Source organism: Corvus hawaiiensis, chromosome 4 (genome assembly GCF_020740725.1).
Source record: "Corvus hawaiiensis isolate bCorHaw1 chromosome 4, bCorHaw1.pri.cur, whole genome shotgun sequence".
Lineage (NCBI taxonomy): Eukaryota > Metazoa > Chordata > Aves > Passeriformes > Corvidae > Corvus > Corvus hawaiiensis.
In genome coordinates, this window is record NC_063216.1 from 3144831 (window position 1) to 3169675 (window position 24845).

Below are 24845 nucleotides of genomic sequence, written 5' to 3' on the forward strand. Positions count from 1 at the left end.
TTGTCCTGTGTTAAAACAGGAATTCCAAAACCATTTGTAGCACTGATTAACTCATCCACTCCCAAAGAGCAGCACAACACTCCCAGTCAGACATGATGGAAAGAAAGGCGTTCAACACACACTGCCATGGTGAGAACAAGAGTGTTTGTAGAAGAGACAGGGCATTCTGAGTGGTAATCAAATCTGTGGCTGCCTACACTTGAGAGCTGAGGACAGCCCCTCAAGTTCTGCGTTGTTAATGACAATATAATAGTTACAAGAACTTTAATAAAATTTACATTTAACAAAAGTCAATCAGTGTTTGTGTTAATAAACAAAAAGTACAGACACAACACTTGAGAGTCCACACTGAGAGCAGTTCATATTTACCAATTTGTCTCTTTAATGCAGGTAGAATGAAAATTAGAACCTGCTAGAGACCCAAGTTACCATTTAGAGTAGAACAGAGCATTTCAGCTGAAACTGAAACACTGCTATAGAGGATCTGGAGGGGGATACTACGGCTGCACCCTGAAATTATTCACCCTTCAAAATACATCTTCTAATAGGCATCCTGGCATCAGGCAAAATTCTTCCATTGTGGAAGGCCTTGTCTTCAGCCTTTGTTTTTCAAACCTTTTACAATCCAGTGGTTTGTAAGTGGGTCTCCTTTCCCTTACAGCTGCTCACCACCCAGGCTCCCTGAGACATGGTTTTCTTGGCTGCCTGGCATGAATCACACTGAAGGAAGAATAGCCCCCCACGACAATATGAACATGGCACAGAGAAAGAGGAAGAAAAAAATTTAAAAACAAAAAGGAAAGGAAATAAAAGAAGAAGAATGGCAGCTAGAATGCATGCCTTGTCCCATGGTTTTTGCCAGTAGCTCAAAATGAAGTTTCAGCCTCTGCTTTCTCCTAGTGTTTGGCTCCTGTCCCAGATTCTACCTACAACTCTCCAAAAGTTCTCACCTTGCCATCAGAAAGGACACAAACCATTTTGCACTCCTCCTGCTGAACCCTCCAGCTCCACTGCCTTGAGCAGCTACAAAACCTGATACGAGCCTGCAAACCTGTTCTCTGTCCTCTATCCAGATGACACAAGAGACTGCTGCTCCCTCCTACAGCACTTCTGTGTTTCCACTTCCAAGTCAGAGAGATCTCAGCACGGGACTCCCACAGGTTTCTACATCTGTCTACAACTTCTTTGTCTTTTCCTACAGAGTTGCTTATTGCCATTCTTCTGGAAATGCAGCTTCCATGTCTCAACTCTTTCATGTATCAAAGTGACGGATTATTACCTATGAATATTCATCTGACTGCTTTTAGAGAAACCTTAAAACATCTCTTGATTTATTACACGAACTGTTCTTGAAAATGGGCAACACAATTTGCTGATGTGCTGAATGTAGCGGGTCTGGCTAAGATGGAGGTGATTTTGGATCTGATAACACAGGGATATTTTAGCTGCTGCTGAATGGTGTCAAGGCCTTCTCCATTTCTTATTCTGCTGCCCCAGTGAGTGGGCTGGGGCTGCACAAGAGGTTGAGAGGGGACACAGCTGGGACAGCTGACCCCAACTGACCAAAAGGATATTCCATACTGTTTAATATCCTGCTCAGCAAAAAAATTGGCAGGTAGTCTTTCCAAAGCCTCCTTGCCCAGATAGTCCGGGCATTGCTCTGCTTATGGAAGGTTGTGAGTAAATGCCTTTGTGTTACTCAGGTGTTTTTCCTCCCTGCTCTTTCCTTCACCTATTAAGCCATCTTTATCTTGATCCATCAGGTTTTTTTCTTGCTTTTGCTCTTCCAATTCTCCCCCCTATTCTGCTGCAGAGAGGAGACAGAGGGAATGAGCAAGCAAATGGGGAGGTCCTCAGTTGCTGGCTGGGGTCAACCCCTGACACTGAAAACAGAATAATGTTTTGTATGCTCTGTTTCACTCTCCTAATCCTCCCAATCAATCTCAGCCTCTCACAGGTCCCTTCATGCATGAAGAGGCTATTGAAGCTGAAGTGAAATACTACAACAGAGACCTCCAGATACGGTGCATAAAATTACCAAAAAATGAATTAAACTGTCAAAATTATTGAGTTTTTTTCCTACATACTCTACTCATTGCAGCTCCTCCATCCAGCATTTAAAGTACAGTGCAGTCTTAATACCAGGTTAGCTCAAACTCTGCCGATATGCTGCACACCATTTACATAAAGGATTTCCTCTCTGGTGAAATAAAAAAAAATAAAAGAGGATCATGGCAGAAGACATTCAAGTTAAATTCTTAACCACAATCTTTAGCAAATGCAACCCAGAAGAATTTGATTAAAATAAAATCTCTCACGACACAAAGGCAATAAGGTGAAAAGCAGCACAGCATTTCACTTATAGGTCCTGAATGTAAGATCTACTAGCTACTAAAGCTTCCAGAGGAACAGGAACATTGATCCACAGAAACTAGTACTCTTCCTGATGTCTGATGTGGATGGATGTTACTGCTATTCATGTTTTGTGAAATTATTGAATTCACCAATCACCAGGAGCAGACCATGTTTTTGTTTCCAAAGAGATGTTGAAAACTACTGATTTTATTTTCATTTTTGAAAGCATCCAAAACAGCAGAAAACAAAAAGAAACCCCTTAACCAAAGACTTTTGGCCAAGTCAAAAACACTACCAGACAGTGTAGAGACGACACCGATAAACAGGACTGTAGATTGCTCTGAAATTTGATGGCAATCCACACAGACATGGATTGAGAGTCTGCCCCACAATCTGTCCTAAGAATCCTGAAGTGACAGTGTAAAATATTTCCACACATCATCAAGCAGAAAAGCCCAATACTTAGTTTACTACCATTTATCTGCATTGGACTGACTGCTGATAACATGAATTGCTGAAGAAATTGCAGCCCAGCCAGAAAAAAATCTGCTTGAGGCCGAGCAAAGTGCAGGAGACGTGACCTAAACATCCGGGGACAAAGGTCAAAACTCAAGTTCAAACCAAATCTCCTTTTCAGAGGTGCAAACACTATCACTTTCAGAGATTTATGCCACAAGCTTGGCTGTGTGGAACTAGCTGTCAAAGGAAGTGTGTCGTTTAGAAGTCAATTGTCAACTTAATTTGAGAATCAAAATGCTACAAGCATGTTACTTGGATGGCTTCTTTCAATGGACTCATTTACCTGCCTGGGAGCTGCTTGAGAATTCCTTGAATTTGTTACACTGCAGTTCTTGCTCTGAATGAGGCATGTGAGCAAAGCAGAAATACACAGGCAGTTCCACTTCCAGCTCCAAATCACAGCTGTGAGAGTATAAACTCGGTGTACACAACACCCAGTCCTTTCTAACGCGCTGTGCAAAGACAATTTTAGCAACACCTTTCAGTTCCATGCTGCACAATAATCTGACAATCTGGATTGAGCTCCTGGTTCATTCCTCCTGAGGAATGAGGCTGCTCCACACCGTGCCACTGGCTGGCAAAGCCCCAGCACAGCCCTGAGACTGCTGCACGTCTCCCCACAGGCAGAACTGCTCAAGACAGATGGAGAAGCCAGTGCTAGAACAACAGATGACAGCAGGAGCCAAAACCCATTTCAGATGGAAAGATCAGGAAGCAAATGATGAAATAAAGCCCATAAAAATGTGCAGAGGGCACTTTCCCTGGCGGTTCAGAGAGAGATTTGTCATGCAAATAGAAAGCAGTTCATTTCAGGAAGGAAATAAGTGAAAACAAAGGGATTATTTGACACAGGAAAAAAGGCAATTGCAGGGAAGTTTTCACTATCAGACAGGCACAGTAGAGATAGCAATGGCTCCAGTCTGGTTTTTAGCTGAACTGCTGGTAACACCAATAATATTCCAGCCTCCTTTCCCACTGCACTGTGGCCAACCTTCTGTCTGATGGCTGAAGGGCTGAACAGTCATGAATCACCTCAGCAATGGGATCTAAGGCATAAACTTCATGCCAGGACACAAACATGCCTGTGTATATACATAAACATACACACTTATACCAATAAGCAATAATAAGTAGTAAAAATAATAATGGTGATAATTATAACAATAATTGTATTGGTAATAATAACAATTATAATGGTAATAATAATCATGTTTATTTTAGTTTAGTCTTTACAGTGCTTGGAAGAAATTGAGTTCAAGATCAAGTGGTCACTTAGGAGCCCAGGTACTGTTTTCACTCGTTGATAGTCATGAATATGTGGCTTGGTCCAAACGACCCTCAGGTTTTCCAAGAAAAGGAACATTTTGATGGGGAAAGTTTGCTGCTTATGTCACATTGTCACATTTTAGTAAAGCAAAAAAAAAACCACAGTCCATTTTACTTTTACAGTAAAATTTTTTTTTTTTCCAGTATAAGTGACTCTATTAAACACATGAGCTTTCTGAATTAACCTAAATAATATAAAACATACATTTAAAATATATGTACACATCAACATAGAAAAAGAAAGCGAAGACAGCTTCCTCCTGCTTTATAGGATCTCAGACTCATGAATCGCAAATAAAATACTTCAGTTAGTTGTTAACTATCAATTAAACACTTTGTAACGAGCGTTTTCAACACATTTTAACAATTCCAATGTCACTCAGCTGCTTCCCACCCTGTTTCAGACAGTATGCGCAGAAAATTTAACATCACAAAGGAAGAAGAGGCACGTGTGGGATGCAGAAGAATAGCAACTTGGTTGCTAAAAATTAGAAGAAATGCCCTGAATTTGAGAAGGATTTTAGGTGTTTTCCTTGTTTTCTCCAGCTCATGCATGTGATGGTAGCGACAGCCTAGTTCTCTATGTGCATAAAACAGAGCAAAAGTAGTAAAATGTGCAAACTCCACTCTAAAAGCTGTGCCAATACATAGCTACTTGGAGCTCCAGAATAACTGATCCTTCTGTTTCATTCAGCTCCTGGCAACTGCAACTACAGTTTTGTGATATATCTACCAGCTACAGAAGTGAACCAAGGACAAGGATTCATTTTACAGGAGCCACCACCCAGCAGTTCCATGGCAAGCATTTTCAACTAGTACCTGAATTCAGTTAAGTACTTTGGAAGTAAAAAAATACCATTGTATACATCACATTTACTCACTTGTCCCTATCTTCTCCTGACACATGACCATCCCATCATGTTTGATATGAAAAAGCTCAGAGAGATTTTAAAAGCCCACAAAGATTAAAGGACATAGTTAAGACACTGATACTGCCACACTGTTCAAACCCTGTACTCCTGAAAAATTATGATGATGACATAAAATGAAAAAGGGATCACAACACTCTTATCGTATCTCATAAAGAAATAATCTGCTAAGGTTTTTTTGCAATGTCTCTTGCTGGTTTCTGTTACCAGCTGCTATTTCTGTCAACACTTGCAATCAGTTTGTTGAGTGAACCCATACAGGATGCAGAAATCACTCTTTAAGTTGATCAGCTCAGAAATTTCCTCAGTTGCAGTTCCTGCCTTCAGCACTACATCAGGTAACTGACTCTAGTAGCATAGCACTAAAACATAGTAAACTTGAACTCAGAGTGGTTCACATGCAGCACCATGTTTAAGCTGAATATTAGGAAAAATGTTGTCACCAAAAGGGTTGTCAAGCACTGGAACAGGCTGCCCAGGGAAGTGGTTGGATCACGATCCCTGGAGGTATTTAGAAGATGTGTACATGAAGCACCTGGGGACATGGTTCAGCGGTGGGCTTGGCAGTGCTGGGTTAATGGCTGGACTTGATCTTAAAGGTCTTTTGCAACCTAAAATGATTCTAAGGTTCTAAAGCATGCTGCCATCACTCCCCTAACCTCTGAGGAGTTAGGGAGCTAACCTCTGAGCTCACTCCCAGCCATCACTCCAGCCAAAACAGGAGGGAGAAAAGATTACTACTTGGGATGTTGCAGTTATTAGCCACTGCTCTTCGAGCTTTCCAGCTGGTTAACCTGCAGAAGAGTGGCAGATGCCCAGAGGGAGAGCTGGCTGATGTCTGAGGGGTCCAGCACAGGACCAGGTTCTCAGGGGAAGCCTTGTCCTCATCAGTCATATTGACTTTCAAAAGAACATTTAGCAACAGGCACAGATTTACAAAGCAGAACTTCTCACAGCCTCACTGCTGCTTCTACTTCCATTACCAGCACAGCTATCAGTGGGATGTATTCACAGTGGAGGAGGATGACCTGAAAATGGTGCAATTTGGCTGGCAAGGAACATGACTGCATTTCTCCTCCACAGTGATTTGGCATTAGGCTGGAGAGTAGTGTGTACAGCCAAGACAAATACTAGCAGTTGTAGCTGGTGAGTGTGGATACAAAAATACAGCTAGCAAGAATTTCTCTTGCTTCTTTCCAGTGCCATGAGATACTTTTCTCTCTCACAAAGAGAGTAGCAGAGGTCTATAAGCTATGAACACCTGCGACCGTGCAGAGCTTTGTTTATGGTACAGTAGAAAAATATTTTGACAATGGATGTTTTAGGATTTTTGCCAATCACCCCAAGGGGTGGCTGATCCTTTGTCCAATTAAGACTATGAAGAAAAAAGTCTATAAAAGAGTTTGTAAAATAATCAATCAATCAATCTTGCTGCACAATTCCTGCTTGTTGGATCTCTCCTCTCCTCCCTACGGCTGGGGGATACCGTAATAGGCGAGTGCAACCACCTTTAGGCATTTGTAAGTGACATCACATCTGACAGTCACAGAGCCTGCTGAAAACAGCACGCCAAATAGGACTCCAAATCTGCTATACCAACTCTGATTTCCATTAAATCCTTGTGCCAAAGAAGAATAATATTTTAAGTGCCTTTTGTGCTTAGAGGGGATGAAGCTGGGGGGGCAGAAGGCGGTACAGGTCAAATCAAACCCACAGCCCAGCTAAACCCCTGGATGCCTTCTCCCTGGTGCATACCTTAGCTATAGGATCACTGAGTTTTGTGATGAATGCTTTGCACATTGCTGCCTGAAAAATGAGCAGGTGGGAGCTCTCTACTTAGTGCACTGAGCATTTTCTAGTTAGCTTTAGTAGGAACGAAGCCACTTTGTTTTTTAAGTTAGTTGACAGACACACCCATGTGTATGTACACACACTTTCAGATTAATCTGTGTAAAATATTTCTACCACGACATCACAATCAGTATTTAAACAGCAATTTCGCAAAGAGGTTTAGAGACTTTGTGCTGCCTTACCATAGAGAGCTTTTGCACTTGTTCTTGAATTCTGCTCCCTCTCCGCCTGAGCAAACGTTGGAGAGCCATAGCCACTGGAAGAAAACATTTCTGATTATCTTCTGTATGGATGTATTTGGCAGGCACTGAGAAAACCCCTCCCCTTATATAGGACTACACATACCGACAGCATTAGTAACAGAGGGAATGATACTGGATATTTGTTCCACACCACAAATATGAGGAAGAATGTTCCACTTGGGTTGCAGACCTTTCTGGGTTCTCTTTTGTTGCATTAATACATCATGCACAAGCGGGATGTGGTATACAAACAAACACCACTTTAATTCAAGTAACAAAATTCACTGCGAAATTATAATAACAACAACAATAATAATGACTATGCCAAAGACTTGGGTAGGATTTGGGGTATTTTTTCTTGTGTCCACAAGTGTTGATAGCTTCTAAGAATTTTAACTGCTTTTAATGCAACACTTAAAATGACTGTCACTGTCTTATGCAAATGAAAAGGCAATATGACCACAAGTGCTTCAAGAATGCATCATACACGAGTTCACCTTAAAGGGACAACAATATGAGAAGCACGAGACAGCACAGATATCCTGCTCCATATAGGAATACATGTTCCTTGGTGTCAGATAGGTAAATTCTCATCAGTGTTGTCAGTAAGTCTGATACAGGGATCATCCTCTTATCTTAGGCAAGCTAACACTTCCAGGTAGCACCTGCTCAGTTCTGTTTACTGGGAAACAGTCTGTTCTCACAGATGGGAGAGGCAGCCTCATCTTTTATGCATAAAAATGCATTCACTCAGAGCTAACCTTAACCATCTCAGGCACACAAAGACCTCTCTGAGTAACATAACAAGGATGTCATGGCTACAGCAATTTATCTTCCTGTTCCAGGTGAGTCCGTGCAGCAACACAGCTTTCCCTTACACTAATACAGAAATCAGTCAGACAGTATCTGTCACTTTGGCTCCACAATTTGCAAACCCCTCACTCTTTTAAAGAAAATGCCTTCGTGTAATTCCAATGAGATCTACTAATCATAGCTCTAGCTGCAATGAAAACCTAAAGAAGGAAGTACAACACTATTTTGTCCATAAAAGGAAAGTCAAAGGCATAACCTTACTTCATTTGAGGAAAGTAACTTCCATATCCACCGGGAGGGGTGTTTGATATATGTCCATTCATTCTTACTGCCCCTCACTGGGAGAAACGACCTAGGAAAAGAAACAACAGCACATGAATTGAGTGTCTTAAAAGACAAAGGTTTAATGCAGATGTAATACAAACCTAATGAGAAAATGATGGTTGAAATGGGAACGAAATTGCATCAACAAGCTCAATTGTTATTAACTGCATCCCGGTGATGCCTCCAAGACTTGCCATGGAACTTCTCCCAGTAGCAATTTGATAGTTATTGCTTCAAATAATTTATAATTTAGTGAACAAAGCTATTATTTTTGACACAATGGTCTTTAGGAATAGCTGTAGAAATAAAAGGCTCACTAAACAAAGAACAACATCTACTGCAAAAGTGAACAAGATGTTCCGAATGGCAACTTTATTAGTCAAGCGTGCTTGATTTCAATTCATTTCTTTCAAATGAAACTTCTGAAATGACCTTTTGATACATATTCTATGAAACATATCAGCTGAGTTGTTAGATGCAGTATCAAAATAAAACAATTGTTAGCACAAAAGGAAACTTGGTTAGCTATTTTGGTACTTAAGAAAACTTTTTTTTTTTTTTTTTTTTTTTTTTTTTTTTTTTTTTTTTAAATTAAGCAGCACTTAACATCCTGAAAGTTTGGCATGCCAAATGAAACCTTTCATATAAAGGCACTGCTGTAAAGGCCATGATAAGACAGTTTAAAAAATGCCTTCTCCCTTTAATAATCTGTCCATTGAAGTTAAAACTGATTCTGGAAAGTGACTTTCATAACCCTTTCATATTCAAATTTACCATGGGCAAATATTCCTTCATTTACATATATACATGAATAATATACATTTGAATATTTCTCTACATTTCAGTCACACTGGGGAATAGTTAAAAGTATATCAGATAAAAATTTTACCTACAAAAGCTCCATTTCCAAAGCAAGCACAACCTGCTCTGTTTGCACCAGAGGTGCCTTACAGCCAGCTGATCTCCTGAGCCGCTAAGGCAGCTCACTGCCCCACATTAACTGCTCTCTTCCTGTTTTACAAAGAAGCAGCAGCTCTTCGACCTGCCAGTACCTACTGAGTGCCCACATCCATTCTGCTACTTCCTTCTTCCACGCAGAAAGCCAATCAAAATCTGTGCTAAGCTCTAAATTCTGCCAGTTCAAGAGACATACAAGCTGCAGGTCTTCTGTGCTGAGGACATAGGTTTTATACCTTTCTGAGGAACACTTGGCATCTCCTGCCTCAGCTGCAGTTAGCAAAACTACCCAGAACAAAGGTGTATTTGACATGCCAAGTGAAATCACGTGGAAGGGGTGGTGTTGCTTTTAGTGGCTTCACACAGGCTATAATTTGGCTTAGTATATCTTTTTTTTTTTTAGTTTATTTAATTTTCTTTGAAATCTTTGCTTGCTCCTTACAAAACCTCTTTAGTGGCACAAGCACATTTTGCTTTCATTCCCCCATAAACAAATCACATATCCAACCTGGTAGCCTGTTTGGCTGCTCTAAGACTCTTTTTATGGAGTGCAGTCCTCAGCAGCTGCCTCCAATAAATTACTACCCGTGCTGAGTGCTGCTCAATTCATTAGCAATTACAACCTTTGGGAAGCATCCTGAAATCATCCCATGACTCGAAAGGATACAACTACTCATTTTCCCAGCAGAATTTGCCAGCTCACTGTGCACTCCCTGTTCCGTTCCAGCGACTGCCTGGACCAGAGCTGCTCGGAGTGCTCCTCTCCAGCAGCTCAGGCTGCCACTGAGCTCTTCAACACTTTCTATATCAGCTATTAATTCTTATCATCTGCAACCACGCTCAATTTGCTGCCCTGCTTAACAGTTTACCCTGTGATTGGCTTCCAAAGAGTGACCAGATCTAAAACACACAAATTATCCCCACTGCTGTTTGGTATCCCCACTTTACATCTCACCCACACATTGTTTAAGATAGCACTTGTTTAATACTTTGGTTTGTTATAATCTTTTATGGTTTGTAGTCTTTTTCATAGCCCTATTTATAACAAATTTTGCAACTATCTGCCTTAAAGTGAGATCTGGGGGGGGGGGAAAAAGCCCCTTGGTTTAAAAATCTCTCAGAATAATTCCACTGCTCTGACATCTTAATCTGACAAATACTTGGTTTGTATTTGTATTCACTCAATTTTATGGAGGTGGTGAAAGAGATATTTTAAGTAGAAGGAATGTAATATATTAGAATTTCAAGCTTCAGCCTTTGAAGTCAGCGTGACACGCTGAGTTTTAAAGCGGCAAGGAAGCTGAGCAGCAGATTTTCACATTGGGCAAAGAAAACATCTCTCATGACTAAATACTTGCCCACTGTAAGGCATAACACCACTGAAATACAAGAAGCTTCAGAATATTTTGAATGAAGAGATACTGAAAATCTGAAGCCAAAAATTTTGACTATTTAAAAAAGAAAACAAAGCAGCAAGCAGCTTGTTCTGCCAAGCAAACACAAAAGTTTTAGTCAGCTTTAGCTGATATGCAAACAAAACACCACTTGCTATTAGATAGCTGAGTAAAACCAACAATATTTCCTGTCCCTCATGAAATTTTCCAGTGCTTTTGAAATGCCAGGACAGCTACCTTGACATGACAATTTCAGTGCTATTGCAATTTCATGCAATGCTTCTGTCACTTGGATCAAGAAAACTCCTGGATGTGAATACAAACAAACCCTTCACCATAATTATTTATAATTAGTTCAAATATTTATAACAGCATCAAAAAGCTGCTTGTGATTCCCCAAAATTATCAGGCAATTTGATCATATTCAACTTAAATGTTTCAGAAAAAAAACATTTTAGGAAAACTCTTTAGTTGGTTTTTTTTTTTTTTTTTTTAATTAAGCACATGATGAAGAAAAGTGAAAAACCACAAAAGGGTAACAGTATGTGCAGGGCTTTATTATTCACCTGTGAAGCTTTCTCTGCTGTGTTTCTCATCTCAAATGCTCTTTCATCTCTTATAACCAGTCAGTCCTGTAGCAAAAGTCAACCCCTGCACACTGCAAAGCCATTGTCAACCAGGAGTCTATTAATAAACTCCACTTCCTCTTTAATCTTCCCTTTCACCTCAGCCCAGCAATTCACAGCAGCCCATGGTGGCATCCTAGACTTAAAAATAAACATCCTCCACAATTAACTGTACCATCCCTCTTTAATTAGGCCTGAAGTATCAACAGTTTACTTGTGAATATGACCAAAAATGGTCATGTCTCAGGATCCTGAAAATATTAAATCATGCCTGCTCTGAAAAAGAAGTATTTTAAACCAGGAAAGCTAAGCAAGGTTTCAAGAAGAAAAGAATAATAAGCAAATAGATACAATAATAATTAATAATAAGACAAGTACCAAGGTATTTATCTTTAAGTTTGTTAAAATAATATATAATTAAAACCAGTAAAAAATAGTTACAAATATTATATTTTCAAAGACAATAAAAATCCACTAAATTGTCCCAACAACAAAAGAAATCCACTTGGGGACTTCCCTGCTGCCATCAGCTTTATTTTTGAAGGGATATTGATAGTGAGCAGCTCTATAAATGACAAGGGTCCAGCCTTTATAACAGACAAACCACTTCTGAGACAGATGTACATTGGTCCTTCAGCGGTCAGCAGTTACAGGTGCTAATCCCAAGCATGGGGGGAATCATGCCAGTACACAATATGATTATATCACTCATAAATACTCTTTTTTAAAAATGTCAAAATGCAAAAATATTCTTTGTCTTCCCCATCTTGCAGCATGGCAGCCGTGGGAAAACAATGCAATTTATGTGGTATATCACCAACTCACACATCCTGCCATTTCATTTCCTAATAGGAGTTTGAAAGCAACAAAATCCCCCAGCTTATTTAAAAAAATACCCCAAACACCTTTTCTAGAAAGGTAGAGCTGTATCATTAAATAAAATCAGATATTCTAGAGCCTGGTGCTCTTTTCCACTCACCCTGAAGCGATCAGTCCCATCCAGTGGCAGATCACAATGTCATATGGAAACCAAAAGAGAAACAACTTAATGATGTGGATATTTCAGAAATTATGGAGGAGGAAAGGCTATGGAGAAAAGGACGCACAGGAAGGAACAGGAAAGCCAATAATGGCTGGAATGATAACTGTCTACTGGTTAAGAAATGTCATTGTTATCACATACCCACAAAACCCCCCAAAATTCTCCCCCAGCCAAGGCACAGGCTGTAACTCCAGCCTAAACAAAAAGCACTGGACTATTACCAAGTAACACTATTCCCCAGTGGATTTGGGAATGTAGCGATGTCAGATAAGGACACTCTCTCTCCACCCTTCCCCTTTTCAAAGTGTTACGGAAGAACAAAACAACAGCAAAAAAAAAAATATCCACGTACTCATAGCTCACTGTGCATTCAATAAAAATGTCTCTTCTGCTGTCCCACAGCTTTCAGCACTGCTGACCTACAGAATGTACAAAAACTGTTTAATTGCCATTTTTCATCTGTTTCTTTTCCAACCTCGTCCCGTTCACCCCCACACACTTTCCCTACTAATTTTTGAACAGTATCTCCTCGTGTCTACCTTGTTGTTCTGACCCATCACTCTCCTATTTGTATCTTCACTCCAGCCACAAATCTTACAAATGGGAAACTCCTGACAGAAGTACATCCTGTGGAGCCAGATGAAGTGTTGCTGCTGCCCTCTGCTTCGGGACTTGCTTCAGAGCACAACCAAGAGCAAACATGAGTTCAGCTGGTTGTAAGACATCTTGCCTTGAGATAAACACCATAATGCACATGAATGCATAAGTAAGTAATACTTCTGGAATGATCCCTGGGGATTTTCCATCCGCGGTGCACTGATACCAGAATTTCTCTGAGAAAAACTGCTATCCTTTGAGCTGGCAGCAGCTTTGCTCTGTAATGTTTTCAGTTTCCTATTAAGCAGATTTGGAGCATCCAAAAGCTGGTAGAAAAGATGAAGGCAAAAATCAATGCAGAAAATTGGAAGCCAGGCCCTACAAATGCTGCAGTTTCAGCACGAAATAGATGAACTTGATTCACCACCACTGTGACTGTTGTCCCCTTGGCCTCTCTCAAGCCACTCTACATTCATGAGGGGGGTTTTGAAACTTTCTGAGCTGTATAGACTCCAGTATTCACTCCTGTGTCCAAGCACCAGGAAACACATTAATACAATAGCCACAATAAAATAATTTTGAAAATGCTGTTTTTTTTCAGGTCCTCTCCATATTCAGAGCAGTTGTCCAGCATGGCCATTAGCACTAATTACATTGCATTTTAGTTTATGCAAATCTGCACTGAGTTGCATCCTGTTTTTAGGTTTTAGTGCTGGATGCAGTGTTAGCTAACTGGGGTTCCTGATAAAGAAACCTGGGGGTGGGAGGAAAGGACTGGGTGTGTCTCCCTCTCCTCCATGGATTCTACTCCTTAAAGAAAGCTGAACTTAACCCCACAATATTATCTGCCTGTTTGGGTAAGGGGTCACAGGGGTAGAAGCATTTCAAGCAACTAAAGACAGCGACAGACAAAAAATACAACTCTGGCCAGGCAGGGGACAATGACAAGGCAGAGAGTGCCCCGGAGGGATTTGTAAGTGTATTCACAACCTTCTCCACAGTGCAGGGCAGCAGACAAGCTCGATCAATGCTGGTTTTGCCAGTTTCAGAAAGTGTTTTGATTTTCACTGATGCCTTCTGAAATCTAATACTCCTCCCTCAGTCCTTCACTAAGGAGGAGGATGCTAAGTTCATTAGCAGCATTCCTTTCATCAGGAGGGATAGGATGAATTTATTAAGAAAATTTGTTGTCATAATTATCGACCAAAGTAGAAGACTTAATATCAGAACAGTAATTGTTAGCTAAAAGAGAAGGTTTCCATTAGGAAAAACTAACAAGATGAAAAATGCTCTGGAAGTCTTCTTTTTCCTACTATGATATTTTCCAGTGATTCATTGTTAAAGTAATATTCTAACAATACAATTAAGATAGCTATCTTTTATTTTGACAAAGGGGAGAATTATGAAGAGCAACAGGAAGAACTAAATGAGTAAACTTCAGACAGATCATGTTCATAGACTTAGTCCTCATTACTGCCACACTACTAAAGACCCTGCTTGAAAACAAGTTCTTATTCTGGCACGGCAACCTACTTCCATCCCTTTCACTCAGGTCTGGGCCATGCTTTATAATTAACCATATTGAAAGAAAATAAAACAGCTTTACAGATACAAAAGATTCAAAGACTTAAAAATCCCCATTGCAACAAAGGAACGTTAATAAATATGCCAAGCACTGAAGCCACCACTCACTGCTATTTTTAATTAGAGAATTAACCAACTCATCTAAAGCAACATGAGTATTAATTACCAAGATCAAGATCATTATGCAGTCCTTGCAGAATGTATCACCACAGCTGGAATACCTTGTGTAAAAGAAGAAGGATAAAAAAACCAACCCAAAACCCCAAACAAAAAACCTTCCACACACAGAGAGCAGTCTAAAGAGAAAGGTGTCTATGGCAAATGAAGGAATTTGCAGAGGAAAGCAGAAAAAAGGGATCATAATGTACCACATACATCAGTATTTTTGGTGAGTCTACCTCAAGTAGAGCACTGAGCTGGCAAAAGATTGGCATAAACCCCAATTCCGACATGGCTGCAACAACACGCTCAGTATCTCCACTTGAAGAGAGATGTACAAAAACTTGTCCTGGTTTGGGTTTTTGGTGGGTTTGTTGCTTGTTTTTTTAAATTTGAATTTTTTTTAATAAAACCAAAACCAGACAAACCAAAACTGCCTTGGTATCACGGACTGGTGAATTCTGCTGACCCAGTACAGAAACCACTGCTGTATTTCCCTTCTTCTTACTCTCTGTTTTTTTTTCCTTTATTTCCTTTTATTCTTTGATACATCATAGTTCAAATAAGATCATCAGATTTCAAAAGAGGGCACTCCAGACACTAATTTGAAATTCAGTTTGCAGTGTACAGCCAACAAGCCATCACTTTAGAAATGCAAACTTCTAAAAACTTCCGAAGTATATAAAGATTAGTAAAACAATGTCTTTAGGTGTTGTCTGTTGTTTTAGATAAAGTTTTCCTCTCATTTGGTCAAAAAATGAAAGAACTTCCAACAGAGTTAAAATACTGCTGCGAGTTGCCCAAATGAAACTGGTTTAACCACATCCCCACATTTATTTGCAAGTTAATAACCGTGTCATGACACAGGGACAATATTAAAGTTGGCGTGGTACAGATCACAACAAAAGCTGAACTGAAACCATATAATGACATACTCCAACCAGATCATAAAAACTAACATGAAGGAGGAGGAGGGGGAGGAGGAGGAGGAGGAGGAGGAGGACAAAAAGACAGGAACACTCATCAATACCTCTCTAACTTAGTTTAATAGAAATGTGGCGAGATTTAATTCTTGTTTTCACAGATTTGCTTTCTTCAGTTTTGGTGAAGTTACTGAAGTCCCTCAGCTGCTCACATAGACAACCAATTCCTATGCCAGTAGTAGGTTATAAGCTTGAATTAAACAAGACAAAGTTGAGCAGGAGCAACATCCACTGGCTTCCTGATCATCTTAAACACCCAGGCTCCAAACCATTGTGGACCTCCCACTGATGGCATTCCTTGATGGTTTAGCTGTTTATTGAATCTTCAGCTCTTCCACCAGTAAAGTGCTCTGAATGCAAAGTCACGTGTATCTGAAAGGCCTCAAACCTTACTATGGCAAGGGTTCATATTCCCTGTCTTGCTGAAAGAAGGGTTCCAAAAGAGTAAATCAAAAAGGCAGTTTCCATGCAATTCAGTGAAAACAGAAAAGGCCCTGTTTAATAAAGATGAACAAATACGTACAATTGAGGAGTTATTGATCAGACCACAACAAATCAGCAATGCTGAGCAGAAGGGTAAACTCACACTGGGGCTCAATAGTAAATCTAAAAGTTTAATTTTAGAACTTAATAAATGAGCACATACTATTCTAATAATGCTGAGGAACTCTTCAAACTTCCCTAACTCAAATAATATGCAAACAAGGCTTCACAAGACTGATACGCAAAACCTCATGACTTCACGTAACACAGTCTAAACCAACACAGGTTTTGGGGATTGAACAAGTTTTTAATGCCAGAAATGTTAGCAGAGTATTCATATTCTCAGAAGTAATTTAAAATATTCCCCTAATATTGTCAATGTACTTGCAACATCATGCATATATGAAAGTAAATTAACACATGATTCCTGGGAAGGATTTGAATTAATTCCAAATCTAGTCAGCAAGCCTCCTAAAAGGGACCAGGTTTTCCCTTGTCATACACACATAAGCCACATAAGAAGTAGAATTTGTCCTCAAAGACATGTGGTTATGAAGCTGCAGTGAATGGCAGCAACAATGGCAATACCTGTGAGTCAAACCTGTGCCCTACTTCAGCACAGAGGTTTGACTCTGAAGCTGGTTCACAGACACTCTCAGCAGAGAACTGTATGTTTCCTTTAAAACTTACCCTGTGTTACAGGAATCTTATTTCTTTCAAACTCTGGGGCCTACAAAAAGTACTTTGTCTTGAATCTATGGGGGAAACTGCTGCTCCTGACTTCCCATCCAGAGCACTACCTCTTGTATTTTGTTACTAGTAGGAGACATCATGAGAAGGGGCCTAGATACACAGTGTCCACATGGTAAGGTAACAACAAACCTGTAGAGACTCTGAAGATGAGGTAGAAGAGAGGCAGGGAAGGCAATTTAATTTTTAAATAAAATTGGAGGATAAGTTGCACTATAAGCTATTTTAAATCCTAGCAGCAGCAGTCACTGACTTTTACAAACAACAAATTTGTTCAATTTTCCCATCTATGAAAAAAAAGAACCCGTAACACCATCACTGACCCAACTGAGATATTCAATTTAATACTGTCCAAAAATACAATTATTTTGTTGTCACTGAAAAACATGCACTGGAAAAAATATTTTTCAAGGGAACATGACTTTTTATTTTTCTCCCTTCTGCTTTAAATACCTCCTTGGCACCAACCAGGAAACCCAAAATCGTTTCCTACTCCACTGCAGAATGGAGTAAAGTAGAGACACGAGAAGAGCTGTGTGACTTTGCTTGCACAGAAGAGTGAAGTCAAACAATCTTCTCTATCATATAGCATTTCCCTGATGGTTTTTCCTTCTGAAGCATGAATCTGAAACAATAAACTTCAAGGACAACTCCCGCTCACCTGAGCGTAAAAACAGGCATGTGACTGCAGTAGGATGCGTGACCTTGACCGTGGTCCACGCAGCTCTCAGCACTTTCAGACACGTAATAACTCACCTGCATCCCAGCAGCAGCTGGAGATGTTTGCTGGGGTCACCAAAAAACTTGAGCATCAGTTTTTGTTGGCATTAATGCGCACATCACCCAAGAAGAATGTATTGAAATTCAGCAAGTAAACAAAAGGCGCTATCTTAAACATCGGAGCTGAAGTGATCAGCCCACATCGGGGCCACAGTTATTCAGCACAAAGTGAGTCAAGTGTAAAAGAACTCACTGAACTGAGGTCACAGCTGACTGAAGTCACACCCTGCCACAGTATTTACAGTGCACTTATGTAACTCAGCAATTGTTTCCTGGAAGCAAATAGGCTGAACAATAGCAGATCCCACAATCTGCGGGAAGAAAATAGATTTAAACTTTCGGTGTTTCACCTCTCTGGTTTTCCAGTTGCAATCATTTATGTTTTGCTGTACAGATACAATTTTCTCATCCATTAATCTGGGCCAAGCCCCTCCTTTATGTGTGTTTCCATCCAAGGAACATATATTCAGCAAATGCCATATTTTTGAGGGGTTTTTTTTGTTTTAAATCACCTAAATCAAAAGCATAACTGTGATTCTTTTCCAAATCAATTCACAGATTCAAATTTTCAGAAGCAGGCTCTGCTGTGAATGCCCAGGTTTGGCAAGTTTACAGGCTTGACTTTCAGAAGTAAAAGTATATATACTTTATAAACTGTTAATGCTTTTACAATCACATATCAGGTTTCCAGCTAACATCCAGTGATTAAGGACGACAAAATTAGAAGCCTTTATAAAAGATAATCACTGCAAAATGTTTTTGCCTGCAATTAACTCAAATTATGGAGTTTGATTCTTCATATTATCACAAGAAAATTTTTCCCAGGAATTTATCACTGATGGTTACCAAGCCAAATTTACCAAACTGTTACTAGAAAGGGATTCTGAAATGCTACAACAGGTATTTTATTGCAATTTGCTCATTCATTCAATTGAAAATGTTTGCTGAGGCATTTTTAATATCAAATTTTTTTAAAACTAATGCCAGATAGTCTGGGAGAGAAGCCCTAGACACCCTGCCTCCAGGAAACCTTAGAGGAGCTACACTTTTTGGAAAGCTCCCACGTTTTGAAGGAAGATAATTTTCAAAAATCTTTCCAAATATTAATTTATTGTTCTTCAACTGGTGCTTTCATTAGAAATAAATGTGTGTGAAATAGGTGTGGGCAGGAAGGTGGAAAGGAGAAAGGGAAGGAGCTAAAAAGCCATATGAGGTAACGCTTTTTGATCCTTTCCTCATTGAAGGAGTGACAGGTGAGGCTGGGGAAATTTGACTGCACCATTCACTTCCAACCTCTACAAGAACTGCTGTAGACGTGATTGTTGTGACTTAACGCTACTTAAGAAGCGCTCATCTCAAATCTTCCTTCAGGTTGCCCTCCTACAGACCTCAGAAAGATTAAATAATTAGGTTTTTAAGTTTCAAGTCGAGTCACCAATTTATGGGGATCTTGCACAAACGACCCTCACTGGAGACCCTGCTGCTACAGGATACTGCCAAACTTCAGGGGCTGCCCGACTTTGAATGGCAATGACACGACGCCAAATGTGCTCCAGCTTCAGCTGGAATTAGAAGAATTACCCGTGGAGACGGTCCTTGGAGCCATGAATGTTATCTTAAAAACTATTTTCCATAACGCCCTTATCCTCCTGGCTACACCCATGTGGCTAGAAAAAGTTAGAGCCCTGTGAAAGATGCTAGAGGGAAGGAATCCATAGAAAATTTTTGAGGGACAGCTACAAACAACATAAACACAGAGCTTCCTCCCACATTCTAGGCAACTAAGAAATGATGCTGTTTATTATAAAATTATGCCAGCTCCTCCAATGATTAAATTTTGTTTCTAGAGCTCTGAGCTGCCTAAACTGGAATACATTTTCTATTCTGTGAGATTGAGAAGTGTATTTTTCCCTTTTCCAGAAGGCACACTAGATAAACTTTAAACTTGTACCCAGTTTCAAAGGAAAAATATTTGTCCTACACAAAGCCTCTATTCAGCGACCCTGTTTTTACTACAGTAAGAAAAATAGCTGTGCCCTGGGTAATTTGTTCATGTATGCCAATAAAAGCACATTGAACTAGAGCCAGCACTTCTAGCAAGCTCCCGAAGACTTCTGAAGAGCTATGAAAAGCAGAACTTTTTTTCCCTACTTATGCTTTTTCTATTTGCCATTTCCAGAACTTAGTACTTGTTTCCATTACATTTGCCTTTATGTTGCTGTGAGAAGCGACTGGAAGAAAAACATAAGACCAAAGAATAAACCCAAAGCTTTTAAAGAAGCCCTTTTATGAAAAAGAGCTTTCAGATATCTTCATACAATGTTTCAAATGTTAAGCATGTACTGTTTTGAACTCCATGCTATTTAAAAATTATAAAAGAGGTTGAAGTATATTCACATTTTAGACATGAAACATACAAAGAATTAAGGAATATACTGACATAAATACTTGTATTTCTATGCTTTCATGAAGGAATCTGATCAAGAAACTTGCTGCTGAACTAGGGCATGTCTGTGACGGACCCAGAGTAAAAAAGAGCTCGGATGAAATTATTAGGAAGTTATTCAGAACAAAGCAATTGCCTGTTCGATATGGGCTTCCCAAAACTCAGTGTTTTTTGAAATGGTTTCCCAAACAATCACAGAAATGGGGCTGAAAAGAAAGGAAGGCATCTCACATCCTTAAGGCAGGAGTAACTGTGCCAAGGTAATTCCCAAAAAGCAGTACTTCCCAACCTCTTCCGTGGGCCTCTAATGAGGGCCTGGGGAAATCCAGGGTCTCATTAGCCATATGCTGGAAAAGTTTTTCTCAAAAAATAATCTAAATCGTGTTACAATTTAAACTCACTTGATACTGCTTCCATCCACAACACACCCAAAAAATACATTAGATCCTTAATTTTAGGAAAAGAAAAAAGGAAACAGCACGCATCAAATCAGTGTTAAACTGGGCTTACAAAAATATCCTATTCCTCTGTCTTGTTTGATCAAGAATAACTGGCTTGCTGCTACCTCCTCTCTCTTCTATAACTTATCACTCCTATCAACACTGCAATAGGCCCACAAGGATGTTGTCTCATGCGTATCATCTCATATGTTTTTCCAGCTAGGCAATCCAAAGTAAGCAGATGTCAACTTCTATTTTCCCTCAGGAGCCCACAAGGCAAGTTTCAGGGGGAACAATATTGCAGTTACTTCATCTATATATTATCTTTCATTATCTCAGTGTTTTTCTAAACCATATCCCTTTGCTTCCTGAACTTTGCATAACCTCTACTCTTTCCTCATATTGTTTAACACAGCCTTATGCTTTTCTCCTCCTTTTCCTTTTTTCATGCACATCTACAGCAGACTTTCTGGGGGGAAAAAAAAAAAGAAGTTATTCAAGGAAAAATAATTCAAGTGTAGACTCAAAAATAGTTCCTGACATTGTTCAAAGTCTTTAAGATGGGGACTCAGCTTGCCATCTCTGACTGTCCTTCATCTGTTTGATTGGGTTGGATGATCACTGAGAAAATTAACACTGACAATTGTAAATATTGCCTTTCCCAACAGAGACACCAAAAGAACTAGAAGTAGAATTTTTTTTTTTTTTTGGTGGTAATTTATGTTTCCCAGCTATTGCATTAAGCTTTCTTAAAACTCATTCACAGACAGGTTTAGGTGAAATGGCAGAAGCAATTACTGCTCTAATTGGCTGTGCCCTCTTTCTGCCTTTCCAAGGATGCAAAAACGTGACGGAGAACTCTCGACTTCTTTGTAGGCGCCAGTTTGAAATCCAGGGAAGAGGAGCAAGCTGCTACTTGCAGCAGTTGAGGGTATGGCCCAAACAAGATTTAGCACAAAGATAAGGTATTTTAGTAGGACAGCAGGAAGGTTGTCCCCTTTGTCCACCCATGAAGAGCTGAAACAGCCCCCATGTGTGGGTGGGCCTGGTCTGGGTCACACTGAGCCACCTCCTCCAGGAATGACCTTGTGGGCCAACCATGTCACCCACTGCAGGCATCCTCATCAGCCACACAGGAGGGCTGGTGGGAGCACAGCCACAAATTGGGCCGTGGCACGGTGTGGTGGGAACAGAAGGCTCACCAAATCATTCCCTGCCCTTGCACAAGGTCAATACTCCTTGCCAAAGGCATCGGCACAATTAATATCTAGTCAGGCTGGCCAAGCTACCTTTATGCCCTTTGTTGAAGGGAAAACAGCACAGCTGCAGTCCAGAGCACTGAAGGTGACATTTAGGCAAACTACAAAAGAGTTTGCTTCCTTTGCCATTATTGAGCTTTGTGACTCAGCTCTTTAAAGCACACGAACATCTCAGCCAGTGCCGGGCTTTCAGGTGGTGTTGTTAATGGGAGATATTCCTATCCATTTTCTCTGAACGAAGGTAGAAATATGAAATAAGATCACAGCTCTAATCACACTGGTGGGTCAAGGATTACAGAAATTAGAAAGAGAGGAAGCCATTGGATTCAGCCCTTCTACAAGACCATCCTCCTCGACACAAGCTTTCCAGTTTTACTGCTGGAGCAGCACCTCTTGAAAATCTTAGAGCCAAACAAAAAAAAAATGCAGGTGAGACACAGGATTTCTTGTGCTGGCAGAAATGTAGTGCTGAGGGCACAACCACACTGCAGTTCCCCTCCTGTCACACCTGCACAGCAATCCTGTCAGCCAGGAGTTTCTCTGGAACTTTAGGAGGGGCCCTCACAACTGGATTCTCACACCCAGCTAAACGAAAGAGAGGTTTCAGCTGACAGTTTTGAGACTTGCCAAAACCCACACTTATTTGGAATATACTGAGAGCTTATTATCTCTGGATGGGGAGAAAGCTCACAGAGCTTTAGGTTCCAAAAAGGGCACTTGTGGTCAATAGTCTCAAAACCCGTTTTTGTTTCTGAAAGGTCAAGCCCTGTTGCCCTCATCCTCCTCATTGACTCTTTCCCCAGTGAAGGGCATGTACAGCTCTTTTTCTAAAAGTTCCCAGATTATTTGAGTGCTTCTGCTTGGAACATATTAGAAAACCAAAGATTTTTGTAAGGGGGGGGGGATCCATTACTCTACAAGCAGGGAAATCCCAACAGATGCCCTAACATTCTTTCCTGCTGCCCAGATCGATTGGCGAGCACCAGGGGCTCCTGTGTAGTTCACTCCTGCCAAATTTTAGCATTACTTAGCAGATGGCTACTTCTCACTGTGCTCAGGGCTTTCCCCTCCCTGGCACTGGATGGTTTCACATCAGAAACACAGGAGCTGTTTTCACCACCAGCTCCCTTCACTCCTGCACCAGCAGCAGCGTGGCCTCCCTCTCTTGCTCAGGCTAGGTGCAGTCTGGAAGCTCAAGAGATGCTAAACATCCCCTTTTTCCTTTGAATCATGAGCAGAAGAGGCAGTGCAGCCCTAACACAATGATCAGACAGCTCTGGCAGGTGACAAGAAGGATGAGGTGCTCGGGTAACACAAAACCAGCAGCAGCTCCTTCAAAATTTGGAGCATATGTTGTACAGCACCCTCATTCCCAGTAACGAAGTGTAACACAAAGAACTGCAGCAGGTGGCACTTGCTTTCAGTGGTTAACAAACAAGTCTTTAACCACTGCAAATTGTCCTCAGCACATAAATTAGTAAAACATCTCTAATGATGGAGGAGATGATACTCTCTTGGATTGCTCCTGAAATGGAAATATGTAAACCGTGATGTCATGTCATTTGCATTTCCCTAACAGTAGGTTGCTCTTATCTAGTGTTCCTCTCCTTCTCATGTTCTAGTGTACTCCAGGGGGATATTATCCAAGAGGATAATTCAAAAGATGCAGAAAACTAGCCACATGCAGTATAAAAACTGATGCCAAACTGACCACAAATGCTTTTCCAGAGATTTCCAAACCTGCCTGAGGGGAGGCAAGAAGTGGAAGAACTCTCTCACTCCTGACTCACGCTGTTGGCCTGAAGACAAGAGAGTTTGTTACTCAGAAATGGAATTTGGACACGCCCCTTCCCAGGAGTAAAGTACAGCAGAGGAGGGAGGAAGCATCCACAGCTCCAGATTTATGGAAGAAAAAAAGATTGCACAAAACTTGAGGAATCTGGGATACGTTTCAAGCCACAGGAGTAACAAAGGAAACTGTAAGCAGCATAATGATTTTTTGGTGTATTTTTGAATTATCCAGAGGGAACTATATCTCCACAATATATTTTGCCTACTGTCCACATCCCACAGAGTTTGAATCAGCCGTGTTGTTTCTCTCACAAACACATGAATAAGGACAGGAAGAAAACCTTGCTTCCACTTTATTCTTCATTCTTGCCTATTTTTTTTTTTTAATCCCTGTTGAATTTTAATCCCCATCTTGTTGCACACAGAAAACAGACACTTGAAAAGCGATTGCCAACACAAGAAGTGTTTGGATCAACAGGTCTGTATTTAAAATCAAATTACGAAAGCAGAAAAAGAGGTCCATAGGACTTGCAGGAGTAACAGAACCCTGTCAAAAGGTGGAAACAACTTTTAAGAACTATTTGGAAGAACAGTGGAAGGGATAAAGTCACAACAGCGTACTGAGTATGAACTGCCTGGACACTGAAATAGTTACTCAGCACAGATAATTATTACAAGTCAACCATGAGATAAGCTAACAGACAGCATGGATTAGAAGGAAAAGACACCTCTAAAAGAGCATCATGAGATGCAACCAGTCTTTCTCCAAATGAAAGCTGCAGTTTTCCATTTTTTTTTACCTCTGTTCCAGAGGCTTTCAGGGGAAGGGGTTCAAGGAACCACAGCTTCCATTTGCCCAGCTTCCATTACTCTCTTTTAAGCACTGATTTTGAAAAATCCTATGTCCTGAAAATCAAGGTTCTCTCATGCACCTAGATGATTCTCAGAAGAAAAAGTAACATTTGGGTGCGCAGTAGTGCACTCAGCTGGATATTTTTGTCATCTTTAACACTCACTTTCAAATGCCCCATTCAATAATTTATTTCATCAGAATATGCTCGCAGGACTAAATCTCACACTGTAATTTGAGCATTGCTGTACATAGATCAGCCTACTCAGAATGCCCAAAATATTAATTAACCTTGCCTGACTAAAAACCTAAACCATCAGAGCCAACTGGCACTTTTTGAACTGC

The 24845-nt window shown here is 40.4% G+C and overlaps 1 protein-coding gene across 4 annotated transcripts in view; it reads right to left on the reverse strand.

Moving 5' to 3' along the window:
* EPS8 (epidermal growth factor receptor pathway substrate 8) overlaps positions 1-24845 on the reverse strand; it is a 127554-nt gene that overhangs the window by 43338 nt on the left and 59371 nt on the right. For all 4 annotated transcript variants that reach the window (XM_048302506.1, XM_048302508.1, XM_048302505.1 and 1 more), the window contains 2 exons: positions 8297-8387; positions 7163-7236 (listed from right to left, as the gene is read on the reverse strand). In XM_048302506.1, coding sequence (XP_048158463.1) covers positions 7163-7236; positions 8297-8358 — 136 coding nt within the window. In that variant the 5' untranslated portion in view covers positions 8359-8387. The remainder of the gene's footprint in view (positions 1-7162; positions 7237-8296; positions 8388-24845) is intronic.